The sequence below is a fragment of the Gymnoscopelus braueri genome, assembly GCF_963280865.1.
Source record: "Gymnoscopelus braueri genome assembly, chromosome: 8".
In the NCBI taxonomy this organism is placed as follows: Eukaryota; Metazoa; Chordata; class Actinopteri; order Myctophiformes; family Myctophidae; genus Gymnoscopelus; species Gymnoscopelus braueri.
Window position 1 is genome coordinate 29680766 of NC_137609.1, and position 21696 is coordinate 29702461.

Sequence of the window (21696 nt, forward strand, 5' to 3'; positions counted from 1 at the left end):
CAGGTCACAGCAACCCTATGGACATGCCAGGCCGAGGGGGGTACGATGAGCGGGACAGTGGCATCGCTAGGTCAGGTGAGTTAAAAAAGACTTAAGGAGGTCCTTTAAGCCTGGATTGGCCACACACACACACACACACTTTTCCCTCGCGCCATATCTAGAAGTTCCGCAATTAAAAGCACTTTCAACCTGGCGTCCCTATTTTGGGCATGTATTATAGGTCAAAATTATCCAAAATAGAAAAATAAATAATTGCGTATTCGTCATACAACAAAGTATATAAACTTAAAGTAATACTAGGTAACGTTTTCAACAAAACTAAAGTTAAATTGTATATCTTTTGCGAGTGGCAAAAGTTTCACAACACCCACTCCGTGAATTTCACCCCCGGAAGCCTTTTATTTATATATTTTCTATTGAACGTGTACGGGGGGGACTTTCCCGGGAAAATGACGTTCCTGGCCAACGTCATGACGTCGTGGCCGACGTCCTCAGGAACTACCGCAACGGTTTCCTGTTTGGCCAGGAACTACCGCGCTATTAACTCATTCACTGCCACTGACGTAAAAAACGTAATTTGTCCCGTTTACCAATCCTGCCACTGACGTAAAAAACGTATTTTTTTTTTTTTCAAAAAAATGAATTTTTTTTTTAGTTTTTTTTTCAAATTTGACCCAAAGACCAAGGAGATATGATTGTTTAAAGATCTACACTCCCATCCACTTCCTTGTTAACTTAAAACTTAAAAATTCTGTATCTCGGCTCCTGAGTACTTTTTTTTTTAAATGAAAAATCTCTGGCAGTGGGCAAACGCGGCCAGCAATAATTGTGGCAGTGAATGAGTTAACAAAAAGGAACCTCACGCTGATTTTAAGATAATGTACGATTGGAAGATCGAAAAAGAACAGAAAAAGAAAGCACAGCTCATGGTAACTAATGCTCCACTGGCTAAGAGAAACGATCCGTAGATAGTATAAAACAATTAAAAGATCGCTTTTTGAAACGCTTCCGGCTTCCGGTGAAAACGAATGGAATTCTGGGTAATCGAGGACTAGGGAAATTGTATGCAGTGACGGTAGTGACCAGCAGAGGTTGCTAAAAATCGTTATTTGTGATTCTGCATTGTACAACTTTAAGGTGTTATTTTCAGAGATATATGATATTGCAATCACTGGTAGACGGGATTCTGAACTGTCCACAGCCCTCCTCTGAGACACAGACCGGGTAGAAAAAGTACCGTACCATTTTATCATGAGCATTAGTGAGGACCAATTATATGAAGATATAATTGGTCCCAGATCAAGGTTGAAAATGGGTGAAGTCGTCCTTTAAGATTGAGATGGATGTCTTATACACATTTTCCCCAAAAAATGTTGTCTGTCCTGCACAGCTGAATGTGTCCTTGGTTCAAACCAAGCCAATTAAGTTGACCCACATATTTTAATCCCCCACTCTCAAGTTAATTGCATACCACATAAATAATGCAAGTAATTGGTTTAGGTGGAAATACTTCCAGGGTCAGCACGGTCGACCCCTTGTGTCTGTCCAGCTTAACTTCCTGTTCAAGGGCGGCGTTGAGTTGTTACACAACAAGCCCCTTTTGTTTTTTCCCCCCCATGGGTGGCACTTGGCCAAGACTCTCCTACTGCAGACTGGAACACACACACACACACACACAAAATGTTCCATACATTACACTCTATACCCTCTCTGGTCTATCTAGAGAGGTGGGTGGGGGTCATCTTGGCTATGGAAAACCATATGCAATGGAAACTGCCCTGTGCCCACACCCGTACGCAATGGCTGGCACGAGAGGAATCTCACTTTCCTTTTCGTCCCCGGGTCACATGCACGTCGTTAAATATAGCAGTTTCCAAATCCTGCCAATACTACATGAAGTTCTAATTTGAGACTCCTCTCCTCTCCTCTCAGTCCACACCTCTACTGCAGTTGTACTGTAGTACTACTATTTATCTGTCTTAACGCACGCACGCACTCATACACACACACGATAACAACACCTCAAATACAAAATCTCTTACGTAAAGGTTTGTGATCAGGAATGGTCTGCAACCTGTCAGCAACTGTTCAAGGGTGTGTGTGTGTGTGTGTGTGTACAGATTGGCAGTGATATTTCTGTGTGGTGTTAAGCAGTAGTAGTCTTCAACAACAGCAGCATGTGACCGTTAGCTAGCTAGCTGATATTGGATCCCATGTTAAAGCTGGGCCAATAGAGACTGTGAGATGAGAGTGGAGAGAGGCGTGTGTGTGTGTGTGTGTGTGTGTGTGTGTGTGCGTGTGTGGTGGAGAGATCCCAGAAGTCCCAGGTTTCCTGTTCTGCAGTCGCTGGATGACTTGGTGTGTGTGTGTGTGTGTGTGTGTGTGTGTGTGTGTGTGTGTGTGTGTGTAGTCTGGATACCATTCTCAATGAGTAACCCTCCACACCTGCTGTCTGACACACTCTTGTTCTTCTCTCCCCTCTGTCACCCAACCCCCCTTCTCCTCTCCTCTCCTCCTCTCTCCCTCCTTTGTTCCTGTCTTTTCCCCTCATCCCTATCTCCCCCACTGCATCCCTCCACACCCCCCCCCCCCCCCTCTCTCCATTTCATCTCTGCAGCCTCTCTGAGCAGCTTGTTGATCACTCCGTTCCCGTCTCCTGGCTCCTCGCTGACCAGTAGCTGTGCTTCCAGCTACCAGCGCCGCTGGCTTCGAAGTCAGACCACCAGCCTGGAGAACGGGGTCTTCCCCCGATGGTGAGACGCACACACACACACACACACACACACACACACACACACACACACACACACACACACACACACACACACACACACACACACACACACACTGTCATTCTTCCCTTTCAGTCATGTTACCGTACCCTCTTGTCATCCCCCTGTGCCGGGCCTCTCTGCCAGGCCCCTTTTCAAATATTATGCTCCCGAGGACTTCCTCGGATTCCGAAAGGCAGCTGGGCCTGTGACACACACCGTTGCTATGTCTAAATCCACAGTGCTTATGAGCAGACAGGATACATGTGTCTGGTAAACACAGCTAGCAGCCCTCGGCTTCAGAATAGACCCATCTGTCTTCCTGACAATGGCTTGAGCTCTGCAACTTCCAACCTCACACATATGATCTCCGCTTCTTCACCATATATGAGTCAATAGGCCCTAAATACTTCTGTGCAGGAGGCAGTATAGCTTAATAACAATACTGTGTGTTGTTTTTCAACTGTGGACCATTCAACCTAGCGTGCTTATTTTGGGCATGTTGTTATAGGCATTGGGCAAATATTTTCAACAATAGCAGATCTATAAGCTCACAACACATTGCATGGCTTAAGTGGTTACGCCATGCAATGCTGGTTATGGGTGGTATGGCTGACTTGGCTGTTGAATGTTAGTATTATTTTAAGAATGGGAATTATTTCAAAGAAAGAAATGCAAAAAAAAAACTAAAGCTTCTCTTAGAACACCAGTTTGTTGACACCTCTGAGACACTGAGCGAGTAGACAGAAATTGTACCATATTATAATGAGCGTTATATATTAAAAACTAAAGCTTCTCTTAGAACACCAGTTTGTTGACACCTCTGAGACACTGAGCGAGTAGACAGAAATTGTACCATATTATAATGAGCGTTAGTGGGTGCGCTCGGGTGGCGCAGGCTTAAAGTACCACCACGGAGTCTTAAGGGTCTGAATCCACCGTAGAGCATCTGGCGCGACTGCGGAGCTAACAACACTGCAGAGCTCAAGAACCTGATGCTAGACAGGAGGCGGTGTAGAGGGCAGCAATTCAGGAGAACCCGAATTGGTGTTGGATAGTCCACATTTACACATCGCATCACATCTGGCTTGGCCGAGTGTCTATGTGAACACAATTGGTCGAGTTTGGGGGAAGAAAGCCGGGTGGCCTCCTGTTAGTGGGGGTGTTCTTGAACGGAATAGTAGGACAGAAGTGCTAAGGCCGCCATATTATTTGATATATCCCCCCCCTTCCCAGGTCGGTGGAGGAGAGCTTCAATATGTCAGACGAGAGCGGGGGTCCCAGTCTGGGTGTCGCCCGCAAGAAGAAGATCGCCATCGGGGTGATCTTCCTGCTGTCCCCCGACCCCGAGGAGAACAACCGCTTCCAGGAGTTCTTCTTCTCCCACTTTCCTCTCTTCGAGAGCCACATGAACAAGCTCAAGAGTGCCATCGAACAGGTGTGTGTGTGTGTGTGGGTGGTTGAAGGGTGGGTTGTCTACATATACACACTGTGGTGTCAAAGCACACATGCAAAAATTTGGTTTTAGCTCCTGAATGCTAATTCATTTTCTTTATGTAGCATTTAGGAGCTAAATGCCTCTACCTTGAGTCTAATAAGGATTTCATGTGTTGAGCGAGCACCAGTGTTTGTGTTTTGCACATAGTGTGTGTGTGTGTGTGTGTGACACCAGAACTTTTCATGGTACATTTTCTGTGGTGGTTTTAAAGAAAAATTTTAAAGCATGTTAAAAACAAACTCTCATTCATTTCCACCAGTAGTGCCTTTTTCTGCCTCTTTCCCCATTGCTCTTTTTTGTGGTCATCTTCATCGTACTGACCAATGCAGTAAGGTCTGTTTGATTTGGGGCGGCCATAGCTTAGTGGGCAGAGAGGCCATCTGGTCAATCAGAAGGTCACCGGGTCACCCCCCTGGGCCGCCCAGTATACAGTACATGTATACAAGTGTCCCTGAGCAAGACACTTAACCCCCAACAACTCCCCCGAGAGTGCCCATCATGACCACCTGAACAGCCATCAGCTGGGTGAAGCTGAAACATAATTTCCCCCGTGGGATCATTAAAGCTCCTTTTGATTATCGCCTGGGACAGACACATCCGTCACTGATGTCCACTTAACGGTGAGACGGCATATATCGCTGCTGTTGGTAATGAGAGGAGCTGCTGTCAGACAGATTGAGTGGTCAATGACCATACCTTGTATTCCTGTGGTTCTGTTTACTGGTGTCTGGCAGTGGCCGGGCCTTCTCTGGACCACTGCCCAGTGCCCTCCCACTCCTCCTCCACACATTCCTAGCCCCCTCCACTCTCCTTCAGGCATGTGTTTGTGTGTGTGTGCAGCCTCAGTGGTCGGTTTTCTAAAAATATTTGCTGCGTGTGTGTGTCATTCCCAAGGCCATGAAGATGAGCCGGCGGTCAGCTGATGCCAGCCAGAGGGCCTTGGCTTACAGCCGCATGGTGGAGGGACTCAACGAGTTCAGGTAGGCCACATTCCACTCTTGCACGTACGCAGCGCGCACACACACACACACACACACACACACACACACACACACACACAAACACTCCCACACACTCACTCTCTCTAATAAAACTTTTCATACTGTTTTGCTGCGAGGCTGAACTCTCTGAACTATTAACCAAACAAAATTCTGTTATACAAACAAAAAATCATTTGGCTTTTGTCCAGAGCCAAGTCACTGCCTGCTATTTGTGAACCGAAAGAAGATCACTGCCATTCATTTGGATGAGCGGCTGCCAAACTATCACTCATACACTCACTGTCAGTTGTTAAAATCCTACTCTTCATGCAGTCACTATGTGCACTATGAGGGACAACACTATCATTCTCTCATTGCGGGCTCACTGACTCCCTATTTCAGCCATGTCTGCTGACACACTAAATCCAGGTGCTATATTTATATGTCCTGTGTTCTAATAAAAATCTGATTGGAAACTTGCATGGCAAGTAGTCACAAGGTTCTTTTTCCCGGGTACCAGTCATCGGCGATACTGCAATGTCAAGAAATAAAATGGCTGTTGATGGTGATAATTCAATCTTGCGCCTTGCTTAGCTGCCCACCGGACGCTTTTTGCATTGAAAATAGCCGATCTACAAACTCACAATGCATCGCTCTGTGACGCGTTGTGAGCTGGTAGATCGGCTATTTTCATGCGAGACACGATGCGTAACCCAGTCAGGCTATAAAAAAAACATCTTGAGATCTTATGAACCAGCAGTGGAGGTTACCACTATGGGTCAGGGTTTCTCAGCCCCATCCCGTGGGAGGTGAGGGGGACCTGGTAGGACAGTCAGAGAGGGCAGGGACACAAGGTGGAACGAGGCTTCTGTTAACTTCTGTAATTCTGCTCCAGTGACTGGGGTGTCAACAGTAGTCAATGATTAATGACACACACACACACACACACACACACACACACACACACACACACACACACACACACACACACACACACACACACACACACACACACACACACACACACACACACACGTGTATGTATGCTCTTTGTCACTGACATATGACATATTCATCCTCTGACCTTCCTCACAAATTCACATAGTGTTGATATAATCTGAAACCTATTCAAGGTAATTACGGTAATAACGTGCAGAGAACAGTCTGTCCTCTTGAGAACCGCTTGTTCCAATTTAGGATTTCTATTGAGGCCCAGGATGTCCTCTTCAGATGACGACACAATTCAGTTTTCACTCAAATGAGGTGCAAGAAAATAATGTCCACTGCAGAGGGCAAATACTTCCATCGGGTTCTCCAGAGGATACACTGAGTGAGGGAACACAGCCCAGTTCCTCCCTGGCTGAAATATATCCTAGGAGTCCCCTTAACCCATTAAGACCTGAGGCCGATTCTAAATCAGTAGTTCTCGAACGTTTTCGTGCCAAGGACCCCCACATGTATATGTATTTGGCCACGGACCCCCCCCCCCCATCTGAAAATGTTTTGTGCCAGGGGACCCCCAGAAGAGATTTGGGTTGATATATATATATTTTTTTAATCAAACATTTTCAAACACTTTCAAGATTTTTCAAAAATCTGCAGATGTACAAGCTTGTACAGTATATCTATTTTTGAATAGCCAACGCTAAAATCTAAAATGACACAGATGCTTTCCTGGTTTTAATGAGTTAACACAGACTGTGTGTGAAACAGAGAGGAATGGAGTGTGGTCGAGGGGTCGTTCCATGTGTGAGGTGCAAAGTTAGCTTTCGCGCACACATCTTTGTGAGAGATATGTAAGTAAATGCATGCAACACGTGAAGGGTGCATGCATGTGTGCATGCACTGTGCAAATATGCGCATGGCCGGCGTCTGCCTTCCTGCGTGCGACAGGGCCCATGCCACACGAGGTGCTCCCATTGCGGCAGTCATATGCTCACACGGGCAACCGGCCACAGCAACCCTAGCCTCTGGAGTGGCAACCCTATCTACCTCAGACACTGGCCATTAGCACCAGAATAGTAAATAATATGCGTGAGCAATGTTATTGCCTGGGACAAACAAAATATCTTTTTAAATCGCACCTTGAGAGCTATGGCTAAATATATGCAGTGCCAGCCTGCAGCTTTTGCCATCAGGCCCTTTTGAGATCATGGAACATTACAGAGGGTACAGGGTACAGCGACTGCTGATGCTGCTATGACGTAGATCGGGGTGGGGCGCAAATACCCACGTAGTTGGGCAATGATAAGTTACGCACTTTGCACAGGCACGCGTACAATCTGTACATAAAACTGAAGTTCAAAGCATGAAATGAGGTCAGAAATGCATGAATGAGTGCCCCCCCCCCAAAGTGGGTGAGTTGAGACTGCTCATCGAGCCAAACGTGTCATATCCATCGCAACGTCATGTGCCAGGCTCCTAAAGTTCACCTGAACAGCTGGGGTACAGTGTAAAGTTAGACCTTCCTCCCCACCTCCGGCAGAGCTGGCTCAGCCTCAGGCGTCTGTCCATCATTTTTTTTTTTAATAGTCCCGTACACACACACCTCTCACGGCAAGGGGTCAAGTGGGGCTTATTACAGTCAGTGCCAACTCAACATGCATTAGGTTATTCGATACGCCTCAGATCAGCTCTGTCCTGCTCTGACGACAGCGAGATGTTCAGACAATCACGCGCATCAAGGGAGGTGTGGGGGGTGAATTTGAGTGACAGGTGACAATTTGCTGGTTCGCTGCTTTACTTGGCTATGCCCGCGCAGCAGAAGCCAGGCATGGTGTGCTACTCAGAAACTGTTTACTGCTCACCTTCACAGGGCAACGGTTGGGGGTGGGTCATATTTCAGGGGATGGGAGGTCACACAACAACTTGCTCCTAGGTGGAAGGTCTCTTATGCAGGCGGTTGACACCTGCATGCTTTCTCGGCACCGGAGCCCAGCAGCAGCATCTGTTCTGTCAGTAGGGGGTTGTGTCAGGTCAGCCAGGTTGACAGTTTGGTGTCAAATGAACTTTGTTTACCAGCGGTTTTAGACCTGCCTGGTTATCTGAATGTTTGAGCATTCAGCTTGGGAAGCGACGCAGCTTTAAGTGGCGGGAAATCGTCTGGGTAAAGGGCCGTCCACACCTGTGTGACACACCCTGATGAAGACTTTGAATATATTGGGAGTTGTTTTATTTTCTTTATTTGTACGATTCTTTTTTGTGGGGGGAATTTTATGTTTCATTTAGATAGGAAAGTGTAGAGAGACAGGAAAGCTAGGTCAGGGAGAGCGGAAGAGACTTGGAGTTGGATTCAAACACAGATCCTCGTGACTCACAAGGAGTTCATGGTCAGTGCACTGGCTGGCTGAGCCACCAGGCACCCCATGTTTGTTTTTCTGATGTTTCTACTCGTGTTATTGGGTCAGAGGGTCTTGTTGAGGTAGTCAACTGTAACATTTAAGGCACCATGGAGCCAGCGTAACACGGGTCAGAAAGTAGAGATTCTCATTTCTACAAGCCACTTTATGCAATCGGCAAACCTACGCTCCCAATCTGTCTTCTGTATTAACACATTGAATGCCAAAAACGGTCCGGACCGTTTTTGAGGGTCCAAACGAGAAGTGCCGAAAACGGTCCGGACCGTTTTTGACCCAATTCTATTTTTATACATGTGGGCCACGTGGGGCGCTAAAACGAAACTTTGACATCACCCAAGGAGTTTCTGAGAAGAAGAAGCTGGATGTGGCTCCATGTCAAAAATCCTTCCGGTCGGCGTTTTCAATGTTATCTCCTTGATTAAAAGCTTAATATCTCCATTTCTTTTTAATGTGGTGGAAACGAGCCGTTTTCGATCGGCGATCACGCTGCAATGGAGGGTCGCGTTAGAAATATTATTGTTCCAGGCGTTAGTCGGGACCCTCCGCCGTCTCGCACGCACGCTTTGTTTACATGCACTTCCTCGTCGGGGCTTCTCACAGCACGAAATGTATAACGCAAGTGGATGGAAGAAATGCTGGCACTCAACGTATAATATTTTAATAAACCTCTGGCACCCAATGTGTTAATATATTTATTTTTAAATCTAGAAATAAGCTTCAGGCATCACATTTCATTTTGCGAAACCTGGACTTTTAAAAGTGTGAAACTTGGAATTGACTATCCACACAGTAGCTGCAGTAGCCAGCTGACCCCCGGCTGTATCTTCCACTGTCGGCTGCCAGCTGTGGCAGCCAGCGGGGGCTATGGCGTTCCTCACTCTGCTCACGGTGCATATTTCAGCTCTGATTTATTTATTTATTTATATATTACGCCCTGATTCCCGGCATTCCTGGAGCTGCAGAGATCCCCCCTCTGCCTTGTGTGTGTGTGTGTGTGTCAAAGGTTGGCCTTCTGCCGAGACATGCTCACCCCCCGCTACACACAAGTACACACACACACACACACACACCATCACCCTGGAAACTCCAGTCATCCTCAATAGACAAATGACACCAGATGACACATGCACACAGAGCCATGGCATGCAGACATGCACTTTAAACACACACACACACACACACACACACACACACACACACACTCACATACACACGTACAGTGAGGAATGGGAGAAATACATACTTACGTGTCCGCGGATGCATGTGTGCACGTGCTGTAGTCTGTTAGGCACACGGACACACGCGTGCGCTCGCTTACACGTACATACTCCCTTGCTCTCCCTTTCTCACACACACACACACACACACACACACACACACACACACACACACACACACACACACACACACACACACACACACACACACACACACACACACACAGGGTCTCCCTATGCCACAGTGCAGACAGCAAAACCCTGTGAGCTGAGATCTCTTTTGTTCGCCCCCAGAGACAATAACATATCTGTTCTGTCTTTGCTCCGTCTATGCACCCGTCTCTGTTCTTTTCTTTCTGTCTCTCTTTCTTTCTTTTGCTCCTTGCCTTCCCTCTCTTCTTGCTGTGCTCAATTTAATCTCTCCCTCTCTCTCTCTCTCTCTCTCCCTTCTTCCCCATCTCTCCTCCTCCCCACCCTCCCTCCATCCATCCCTCCCTCCCTTACAGGACGACCATCTGTGACCTCTACACCATGCCCCGGGTGGCTGAACCCGTCTGGCTGACTATGATGTCTGGGGCCCCGGAGAAGAACCAGCTGTGTGGCCACTTCATGCGGGAGCTCTCCCTGCTGATGGAGCAGGCCTCCAAGAACCAGTTGAGTGACACGGGGACACAAAACGAGCGCTGACGTGGGACCACGGGACATTTTGTGACTTTAGTAGTGGACTAAATGTTGATATGCTTCAAAATGTCTTTAAACCACCAGGGGTCCTTGAAGGGGTTCCCGTGGGTCCCCAGCAAAATGAGGAACAGTTTAAACACTATTTTAGTCTAGATGTTGACAATTCTTCTCTTATGGGGGTCTCTGGCACAAATGTTTTTCAAATGGGGGTCCATGGCCAAATACATATCAATTTAAGGGTCCTTGATATTGAAATGTTTGAGAACCACTGCTCTAAACTACCCTTCATTCTGATAAATTTGAAGGACCCCCCCCCCCCTCTAGAGTCTTTGCATTGATTCTGTAATACGGTTTGTTTTTAAATCTTAGAATTGTTTGCACCCAGTTCTAGCCCCTACATAGAATTTAGATGTCACCAGACGTTTCAGTAGGCAGAGATCTCTTATCGCCTGGCTACGTGATGCTATACATTGCCTAGCCTTAGGCTGACATACATTGGCAAGTTCATAGTTTAATTCTTTACAGTATATCTGCTGCTGACAGAAAGAGAGGGAGGGAGAGAGAAAGAGGAAAGAGACCGCATGCACTGTCTTTGAGCACCAGTAATAAAACGCCTTGTTCGCTCATGAACACAAACGGCAAGGGGAGAGACAGACACACACTTGTCTTTCTCTCATACACACACACACACACACACACACACACACAACACACAACACACAACACACAACACACACAACACACAGTTCCATACAGACAGTCGCTGCATGGTCTCTCAAAACCCCATAGTAGCTTTTCTTGCGTTAGAGAGAAGAAGAATCTCTGCCAAATCTTTGGACGGTCATTGTTGACATTATAAAGGGGAGCCAAAGCACTGTGGATTGTACATAAAGTGAATTGGTAGAAAGGTCTTTCATTGAACCCCAACAGGCTCCTCAGGCTCCCGTCATCCACTTCAACAGTGTAGCTGCAACTATCGATTGCTCAAATAATCAAGGGGGGGGGGTGGTTAACTTTAAAAAATATATCAATGGATTCCTAAATACAAATGATTTCTTTTATTTTTATAATCGACTAAATCGATTACCGGTAGTCTGATTAAGCACCTAAACCCTATTTCATACTTAGCCACTCAGCGGTGTGCGCAAAAACATATTGTATTTAAAAAAGAGAAAGATACAGATCTTTTTCAAAGTCGATTATTTTATTAAATCGATTAGTTCAATTAACTGTTGCACCCCTACAACTACTATAGAAACGGCTCTGTCATGTTTGAGAAACAACCATGGAGACTCCCGGGTGTGACCGTTTGAATTGACTTCTCTCGAAAAACGTCACATTCCAGTTCAAGCCTCAGTCAGCACCCCGTGACCGCTGGATATGATGACTGATGCACTACTACCACTGTTTGATCAAGGAAATCATTTGACTCAGTCCCAAAACCACCATCTATGAATCATGAGACAGGAAGGGAAGCAGACACTCGCGGTCACGGCTGAGAGGCGACTCACACATTGTGTGTGTGAGCCTATCTCTCTCTCTCGCACACGCACACACACACACTCACACACACACACACACACTGACTATACTGTATGTAGCAAGAAAGCATCTGACACAATATGTGTAGAGAAAGTAGTCATCTGACCAAGTATGAGTAAAAAAAGTTATAGACAAGCAATAGATTGGACTGAATTGCACTTAAAGGGGAATACCTGAACTCATTTTCTTTTTTTTTTTCTAAATTTTTATCCCACGATTTTGTAACCCTATTTTTTACACCCAGTGTCAATTGTCTATGTAATCCTGGGCACTACCTTCCCTCTGCCAACCTAGGGAGGCCAGGGCCGAGCTCATGCCTCCTTCAATGCATGAGAGCCAACTGACCTTCTTGTCACCTGACAGGGGAGAGTTTCCCTGGTTGGACGTAGCGCGTGGAAGGAACACGTTATTCCAACCAGTTCCCTTCCCCTCCATCAGGCGCCCCGGCTGGCCAGGGGGAGGCAGTATAGTGAACAGGATTACTGCATGTTTTTGTGAGGGTACCAACCCTAGGAGACACGGGGAGAACATGCAAACTCCACACAGAAAGGCCCTTTCGCCAACCCCACCTAGGGTATGGGCACTGATGACGCGGAGGAGAGAACACACCCCCAGCGCCCACAGCGTCCCCTGCGGGAATCGAACCCAGGACCTTCTAGCTGTGAGGCGACAGCACTACAGACTGTGCCACCGTGCCCCCGGGCCTGAACTCATTTTCAACATTCAACTATGTAATTTATATACCTTAGAGCTGTTGTGTGGAAATAAGAAAAGGTCCTCCCCTTCTGTGTTGCCTAGAACGGGAGTATTGATTGTTGGGGTCATGTGATCAGTGACATACAGAAGGTGTACTATTTGGCCTGCCCTCTAAGCTGCCTCATTCACTAGAATGGGGAATCTCACTTCCAGCTGAAACAGTGCGACTTGTAGTAGTGTATAATGGCATATGGTTATATATCATGTTTCACAAGACATAGTACTTGTAGAAAATAGAAATCAATTGGCTGAAAATGCTCTCTAACAAGTCTTAACTTTATATTCAAGTTGTACTGTTTCAGCTGGAAGTGAGATTCCCCATTCTAGTGAATGAGGCAGCCTAGAGGGCTGGCCAAAGAGTACACCTTCCGTATGTCACTGATCACATGACCCCAACAATCAATTATCCAGTTCTGGGCAACATATTATTATTTCCACACAACAGTTCCAAGGTATATAAATGACAGATAAATGTTGAAAATGAGTGGTATTCCCCTTTAAGCCCTATTTTAATCTTCCTTTTATGACTGTATTGTGTGAAAACAACAGATCTACAAGCTCACAATACACCACAAAGATCCGCAATGCGACACATTGTGGGCTTGTAGATGGGCTATATTTAGCTTTATTAGGTTTTTTTTATGTTAAAAGAATAATGATAATAATAAATGGTTGAAATGTGGTTAGAAAGACTGTAAGTCTATCATGTTTGCTCAGACCATTAGCACCTGTGGAGCTTGAGGATCAAGAAGGGTTTAGTTGTCGTTCGCTCATACAGGTACAAGCAGCGAAACGTTGGTGGGACATTTCCCACAAAGACTGTGCCGATACGACTTTATAATAGTCTCTAAGCGTCACGTCTCATAGGCGACCGGCTTCGGCCGCGCCGTACTAGTACTTGTTTGACGATCCTCATGTGCTCCACCTGCACTTCCTCTTTGGTGACACCTTTACTCTCTCAAATTGTCAGCCAGTTGACCTCACAGCTAGCTTACTGTTCATTCAGCTGTGGTTATTGTGTCGTGTTAATAATAATAATAATAATAATAATAGCCCAGATTTATATAGCGTTTTTCTAAGTACCCAAAGTCGCATTACATAAAGAAAAGGAAGGAACCAACTTTATTAAGAAGAAAAACAATAAAAGATAAGTGTGTTGACTCCCGTAGATCTCCCTTCTCAACCGACTGCCGCCCTTCGTATCGTCCTGCAGGTTCCTACCGGCGTTACTGACAGCCATCCTGACCAATCACCTGGCCTGGGTGCCCACAGTCATGCCCAACGGGCAGCCCCCCATCAAGATCTTCCTGGAGAAGCACTCCTCGCAGAGCGTTGACCTGCTGGCCAAGACACACCCCTATAACCCGCTATGGGCACAGCTAGGTACAGTACAACACACGCACACGCACAAACCTACTGCGATTACTGGATGAAATGTCTACTTTTTGTGCTCTTTTCCACCCAAGATTTTATTAGCTAATCCTTTCAACTTAATTCTCAGTTTTGAGCTTATAGAATAAAGTACATCCAATAGAAAATAAAGGATATTTTAGAGGGGAAATCGAGCTGAGCTAAGTAAAGGGGATCCAATATAGTGTCTGTCACATACTGTAGCAAAGTATATTGGCATTGAAAACATTGCGTTGGCAAAGACTGAAGCATGCTGTGCTAGTACACCTGCTAATTTGAAAATAAATTAAGCGGAAATGTATGAATGGGTGTTGATTTGTAGATCATATAGTGACTGATGATGTGTGCCATGAATATTTGACTGACAATGGCCAGCATTACTCACTGAAAGCTCAATGGAAGCCTCTATTGGACAATGAGCTGACATTGCCACCTAGTGACCAGTTCAGAAACTGCAGAACTACAGTAGAATAAACAAATCAATCATCAGTGAATAAAAGCTCAGAATTGCTGCTGGTAATTTAACCACTTACACCCTCTATACTTGGTAAACTAATACTTGGTTGACCGGGCTCGGCTCTGTACTTAGTCTGCTCTTTTTTTTTATACCTCTACACCAAATTTGTTTGCCGAAAATAGTCTGTCTACAAGCTCACAACGCGTTGCGACCGCGTCGTGAGCTTGTAGATCTGATGCTTTTGGCTTATGTTCCCCTCCATTATAGGGATGCTAGGGTACTTCAAGTAGTTAATATTTATTAAAATGTTACTCTTTCTACTGTGTGTGTGTGTGTGTGTCTCAAGGCGATCTCTACGGGGCCATCGGCTCCCCGGTGCGTCTGTCCAGGACAGTGGTGGTGGGCCGCAGACAGGAGCTGGTCCAGAGACTCCTGTACGTCCTCACCTACTTCATCCGCTGCTCTGAGCTCCAGGAGACTCACATGCTGGACAGCGGCGACGACGAGGCCATCGTCATGCCCGGCACCCTCATCACCACCTCCCTCAGGAGGGGGGAGGTGGAGGAGTCTGACTATGTCCTGGTGACCGTCCACAAGCCCACCGGCGACTACCTGTCCCAGGGGGTCCAGGGTGGCGCCCCGCAGGCGGGGGCGTCCGAGGCTGAGGACAGCAGCTGCCGCTCGGACAACAGCCTCCAGAGCAGCACCTACACGGACGCGGGGACGGAGTCCGGCGCCGGGGACACGCCCAAAGAGGAAGATGAGGAGGAGGAGGAGGAGGAGGAGGATGATGAGGAGGATAGCAGTCAGAGCCAGGGGTCAAGGAGCAGCGTTCTCCAGACCGGCTGCGCTGACAGCCATGGCGTGCCGGCCGAGGACCAGCACGCTGTGCCTATCGTATGCGCCCAGGAGCCGGCCGAGCCCGGCGCACTCCGCAGGGAGTCGGGAAGCCCGCCGTGTGCAGAGACCCGCCTGGAGACTGTGCTGCGCGTCGGTTCGGCCTCCCCCAGGGAGCGGGTCTGTGCACTCGACGCGGAAACCCAGAGTGACCCGGAGCTCCTGTCGCCGCCTTCGGTCCTTGCCGGCCTGGAGGGTAAGGACACAGAGGTCAAGACCCGGGGGCAAGAAGTCGGTGATGCAGCATCGCGAACCCAGCCCATCAACATGCCGGGTCCCCGCTCCTTGGGGAAGCACCCGGAGAAGAAGCCGCCAGATAAGCCGGTACCGGGGACGACGGCGGGGAACACTGTGAGCGGCCCGATGGCACTGCTCCCAGAGGAAGAGGAGCCGGCCACAAAAGTCACCTTCCTCATCGGAGACTCCATGTCTCCGGAATCGGACACTGAGAGCAGGAGGAGGAGGGTGGAGGAGGATTTCAGGAAGCACAAGAAACAACAACAGCTGGCGCAGCAACAAATGCAGCATCAAGCGCAACACTGTCAGCAGCAGCAGAGGGGAACCGATTCAATGACCAGTGGCGTCGCAACGCCAACGGACCAAAGTAAGCAGCAGCAGACCAAGGAGCTACCGGCTCTGCCGAGGATCTCCAGCAAGATGCCCCACCAGCAGTGGAGCCCGCTGTGCATGGACTACAGCGAGGAGTTTGACGAGTACTACAGTCCGGACAACCCAGTGGAAACCAGGACTATAGACGACGTTGCCAGACAGCGTCCCGAAGCCAGTGCCACGGACAAGACCCACAAGGAGCTGCTGGACCCCTCGGGAGCAACTCTCCCGGAGGGTCCCGGCAGCTCAACGGGTCCTGGTTCTCCCCGACTGGGACTACAGGGGGGATCGGATTCGGGCTTGGGATTGGAAAATAGAGAGATGGAGCTTACAAAGGCTGAGTCTACTGCGATGGAGTTCTCGGGTGGCGGCAGGTCCAAAGTGGGCGATGCTGACCATTGCCGGAGTTTTTCCATGGAGCATGAGAAGGGCTTTGTCGTGTCCGACGCTGTTCCCCAGGAGGGCAACGGCAACAACAACAAAGGGGACCAAAAGAAGACGGGGCCCGTCAATGATTGGGAGATCCCACGCAATGAGAGCTCTGACAGCGCACTGGGGGACAGCGAGAGTGAAGAGACAGAAGACTGGCAGGAGGAAGTACGCGTACCCTTCCCTGGGTAAGAGAGACACACGCATCAATACAACACACCCAATAATGTAGTCAAGCACATGCACACTCACTCACACACACACGCGCGCACACACACACACACACACACACAGTATCTCACTCATGCGCTTTCTCTGTCACATATCCTTTCTCTGCTTCCAGTGCTCAAGCAGACACTTCTGACAACCAAACTCACCGAACGTGTCGTTCTGTTTTTCCATCAACAGGGCAAAGTTGGTGGAGCACTACTCTAAGCCAACCATCGCCAACTTTGGCAGGTCACTGTTCGGAGGGTACTGCCCCACCTACGTGCCAGACTTCGTCTTGCAGGGGTTGCCCAGCGATGAGAAGCTGCGTCAGGGACTCATGGCTGAATTATCCCATGCTGTACAGGTAATTGCAAAATCCAGTGATTTTATTAACCCATTAAGGCCTGAGGTTCCGATTCTACAAAATGTCTTCTTAATCCTAACAGTTTTTTGAAAAAACTTGTTGCTCTGTCAGTGGTTCTCAAACCTTTTCATATCAAGGACCCCAAAATGTATATGTATTTGGCCGTGGACCCCCATCTCAAAATATTTTGTTCCAGGGACCCCCAGAAGCAAAGATTTGAGTTACAAATGTTCGCTTTAAAAGATTTGCAATCATTTTAATGATTTTTCAAAAATAGCAGATCTACAAGCTCGTAGCGCGCTATCAGCTTGTATATCTGCTATTTTTGAATAGCCAAAGTGTAAAATAATGCTTTTTAGCTCAAATAAAAAAATGACACAGATGCGTTCCAGGTCTTAATGGGTTAATTTGACCGAATCAGTTACTGAACAATGTATACTTTGACAGAAATGACTGCCTTTCTGCTTCCCTCTCTGCGCCGTCCCTTTAGTTTATTTGACAGAAACCTTTTTGTCCTTGACTGCTTGCAGTGGTAATCACACTTGATGAACCTTCTCTCTGCTTGCTCCTGTCCATAGCATCCGGTACTGGATGAGCCCATAGCGGAGGCCGTCTGCATTATAGCAGACACAGAAAAGTGGACGGTGCAGGTGGCCAGCAGTCAGAGACGAGCCACAGACATCTCCAAGCTGGGGAAGGAAGTGCTGGTGTCCAACCTGGTCTCCTGTCTGCTGCACTCCACTCACCAGCTTTACAAACTCAACCTTTCACCCAACTTTGTAAGTGACATTCTGGAGGAGATACAATGATTTTGTTCTTCTTTATCTGCTGTAGGGCTGCAGATAAAGATACATCATATATACATTATATCGATAGAACTAATCGATGCAATTGATTAGAAGTAATCCATTTTGGAGCAAAGAATTGTATTATTATTATTATTATTGTTACTAATAGATGGGCACTTCTGTATAAGGATTTTAAATAGATATTTTGGGGGGGATCCAACCAACTTCCCGCTTGGCACATTACGCCCTCGGATCCTCGCCGATAAACACGGAAAGTTTGAAGTCCGTCAATCCCAAATATATAAGCATAACGGTTGGATCGGCGGTTCTGGCTAACCGGATCTCTATATATGCCTATATATGGCCGTATCGGTCAGATCTGCACTTCTGGACTACCGCCTATCCAAATAACTCGACGCCAAGTACGGCCCTCCCTTGCGTTGTCGGCGATGCGCGCGCCAAGTTTGAAGTCGGTCGGACGGTTCTCGACATATGTGAACTACAGACACACACACACACACATTGATGGTAGGATTACTAGACAGGTGCCCTTTGGGCAGTGCTTGTTTCTGTTCGTTTCCAGTGCTTCGTTTCCTCAAATTCCCTAACCCATCAGAGTTTGAAAACTCACTGACTTGGTAGTGAATACAAATAAAAAATGACAAATCTGTCTGATTATTCTAAACTTTACTGGTGCATCAGTCAGTTTGCAAAGGGTGGGGCATGAATTCCCAACGTGCATCATTCTGACTTGCATCATCTCTGAGTACATTGGTATGTGTTGCCCCTCCATTTCCAACATTTAGCATCACATTAGTAGCAGTAGATTGCATTGATTGATTCTACTTGGTTCCTAACCATGTGTCTCTCTTGTTTAGTGTATAATGCACCTTGAGGACAGACTTCAGGAGGTCTACTTTAAAAGTAAGATGCTGGCTGAGTATTTGAAGGGACAGACCAGAGTCCATGTCAAAGAACTTGGCATGGTCCTAGGGTAGGTTACTATCTCTGTTTTTACATATTTATCATTGGTTTGTCAATCCATAACCGTGCCTTGTGTAGAGATTCAAAAAAGTGCACAGTGCAAAATAATTGTCTAGAAATTAACTATAGATTTTGCTTCCCATTTTGAGATTATTATCCTGTGTGTGTGTGTGTGTGTGTGTGTGTGTGTGTGTGTGTGTGTGTGTGTGTGTGTCCATATATGTACATGCAAATCAACATACTACTTCCACAATTGATCTTGTCCTAATCCTGGTTCTTTTATTATTCCAGGATTGAGTCTAGCGACCTCCCCTTGTTGGCAGCTGTGGCAAGCACTCACTCCCCCTATGTGGCTCAGATCCTGCTTTAGACTGCTACAGCACCAAGGCCCAAAGTGGGAATGCATTCAGGCCCGTTGGTGCAACTTTGACCCTCAAATGGCCGTCCATGTTCCATGCTGGCACCAAAGCATCATCCTGCTCTGTATACTGATGCTGTTTGAGGCTACACAGAGAGCCTGTGAAGATCACAGATCCTTGGACCGGGACCACCGCCAGAACTTCCCCTCACCAGAGACCGCTGTTCAGATGTCTGCTGATGCCTCTGATTCTGGTGCAGTACTGATGTTGTACCACTAGGGGGAGGTAGAGTCGCAGAGACCACCATCTCACAACTGAAAGAGGCTTTTGCTCATTACAGAAGCATACTTTACTTGACATTCATGTGCTTTTGAATGTTTATTTTAACGACAAGACTTTTTTGTTTTTTCACATAAAAGCCAAAGACTTAATTTTATCCCTGTTGAGAATGAAAAATCCAGATATCTGAAACAAAATGGATCTGATTTCTACTGTTTTTTTCCTGTACAATCTTATACCCAGCCATAGGAAGCAAAGGATGGGAATGGGATGTACTTTGACATTTACTTCATAGTAAATATCATTGTGAACATTATCAATCTCACTTTATGCCAATTATTTTCATATATCTTCATGTATTTGTTTACAAGTGAACTTTCCCTGACATATTTTAATGGGAGGTTTCTCTTAGTTAAATTACATTGCACGCCTCCATGCCTAATTTCAGGTCACGTGAGGGTAATCAATGCACACACAGTGATTTTTAGTTGTCAACAAACTGGTTTTGAAATGGCTCAAGTGGCTTTGACATTCTTTTCATACTGTAGGTGCAGCACTACCTCAGATCTCACTGTGGGTAACAGATATTACATGCATGGTTGCCCTATAGTAAAAACCTGAGGTACACTTTTTATGCTATTTTAATCAGAGGAATGCCAGAGCAAACTGTGTGTGGACACTATGCTGTGCTATTCATTAATAAAAGGGAGAGCGCTATTATTATTCCTGAGAATTACGGAGGGGGGTCGGGGCTGCATATTTTTGCTTGAGAATATAACTAAGAAGGGCCCATTTCTACTGTGGAAGAACCTAAAACAACCATTATCTACATATATTTTCAAACCAAAATGCTGAAATATTTTCACACTTTTATAGCTTTGCCACCTTCATGTGATGTTTACGGCCTTCACGCTCACTTAGGAGACGCGCGTTGAAAAGCAAGGTGGACATATAGAGGGCAAAATATATATCAGTATACACTATTTTCAGACATCTTACATGATTGATATGTTAATTTTAAACACCAGTACCACAAAACACAAAAACCTGAGTACTACGTTAACTTTACTTTATTTTTTGTTTGTTTTCAAATCAACCGTTTTTGTGTGTGCGTGTGTGTGTGTGTGTGAGAGAGAGAGAGGTTATGCCATATAACCAGGGTGCGATTTGCTGAGGGGGTCCTACCTTGTGTTTTTGATTTCCCTGCCTCTAATCATACAAGAATCTATGGGGCCGGTTGGATCTTTTACCTTTGCAGTAAAATACAACCCGGGGGGGGGGGGGGGGGGGGGGGGTTGCAAGCAGAGGGACACGGTGCAATTTTAACCATAGTAACCCTAGCATCCCTATTTTGGGCAAACTTTCCAAACTGTTCTTGTATTATTATTATTTTTAGTTGTTGTTTTTTGTTTGTAGATTGGCTCTTCAATCATACGGCAAAGTATATGGGGCTTAAGTATGATATTAGCTTGGTTACACAAGATTTGAGCTGGAGGTTGTGGTGAACAGCATTGTTGTAGTAGGCTGTTTTGGTATTGTCTACCATGGCGTGACAAATCCCTCCACCGTGCCCAAATCGCTACATTATGTTGCAAGATTAGAAAGTGTTTTTTAGTGCTTTTTATCTCCTTGTCCTCCCCTTCTCCCTCAACATCAGAGCTGAAGAATGGGCATTCGATGTACGGTTTATGCTAAACTGAATGCTGTCCATTGCTTGTAGTGCATTTGCCAATTTTCCACTGGGTATTCCCCCATGTCAAAACTTTTTTGTTTAGCAGTTTTTTTTTTTTTTTTTTACACAAACCTAAATCGCACCCTGAATATAGCAGTCTTAATGGACGTGTGGCATGAATGCATCGGAGGCTCCTGGAGATTTTATTTTGCTGGTTAAAATGATGTGTATGTACTTATTTTTGTATGGATGATGCCCTGCTTCTGCAGGGTATGTGCTATTATTACAGCCTCCATTTTGTACAACCCCATGATTACATTGGGAAGGTATAAGTTTCTATTAACTTTCTTCCCCCCTGTTTTTGTTCTATGTATAAATTATTTAGTATGGCTATGGTGTGTGTAATGTAAAATTGTACATATTCAGTTTATTTC

General features: G+C 46.4%; 1 protein-coding gene across 4 annotated transcripts in view; it reads left to right on the forward strand.

The window, feature by feature from the left end:
* Positions 1-21696, forward strand: part of fnip1 (folliculin interacting protein 1) — a 50408-nt gene that overhangs the window by 28611 nt on the left and 101 nt on the right. For all 4 annotated transcript variants that reach the window (XM_080435142.1, XM_080435144.1, XM_080435143.1 and 1 more), the window contains 11 exons: positions 4-75; positions 2618-2753; positions 4008-4209; positions 5164-5249; positions 10332-10478; positions 14018-14187; positions 15018-16794; positions 17015-17180; positions 17759-17959; positions 18847-18962; positions 19244-21696. The exon at positions 19244-21696 is cut by the window's right edge and continues 101 nt beyond it. In XM_080435142.1, the coding sequence (XP_080291268.1) occupies positions 4-75; positions 2618-2753; positions 4008-4209; positions 5164-5249; positions 10332-10478; positions 14018-14187; positions 15018-16794; positions 17015-17180; positions 17759-17959; positions 18847-18962; positions 19244-19322 (3152 nt within the window). In that variant the 3' untranslated portion in view covers positions 19323-21696. The remainder of the gene's footprint in view (positions 1-3; positions 76-2617; positions 2754-4007; positions 4210-5163; positions 5250-10331; positions 10479-14017; positions 14188-15017; positions 16795-17014; positions 17181-17758; positions 17960-18846; positions 18963-19243) is intronic.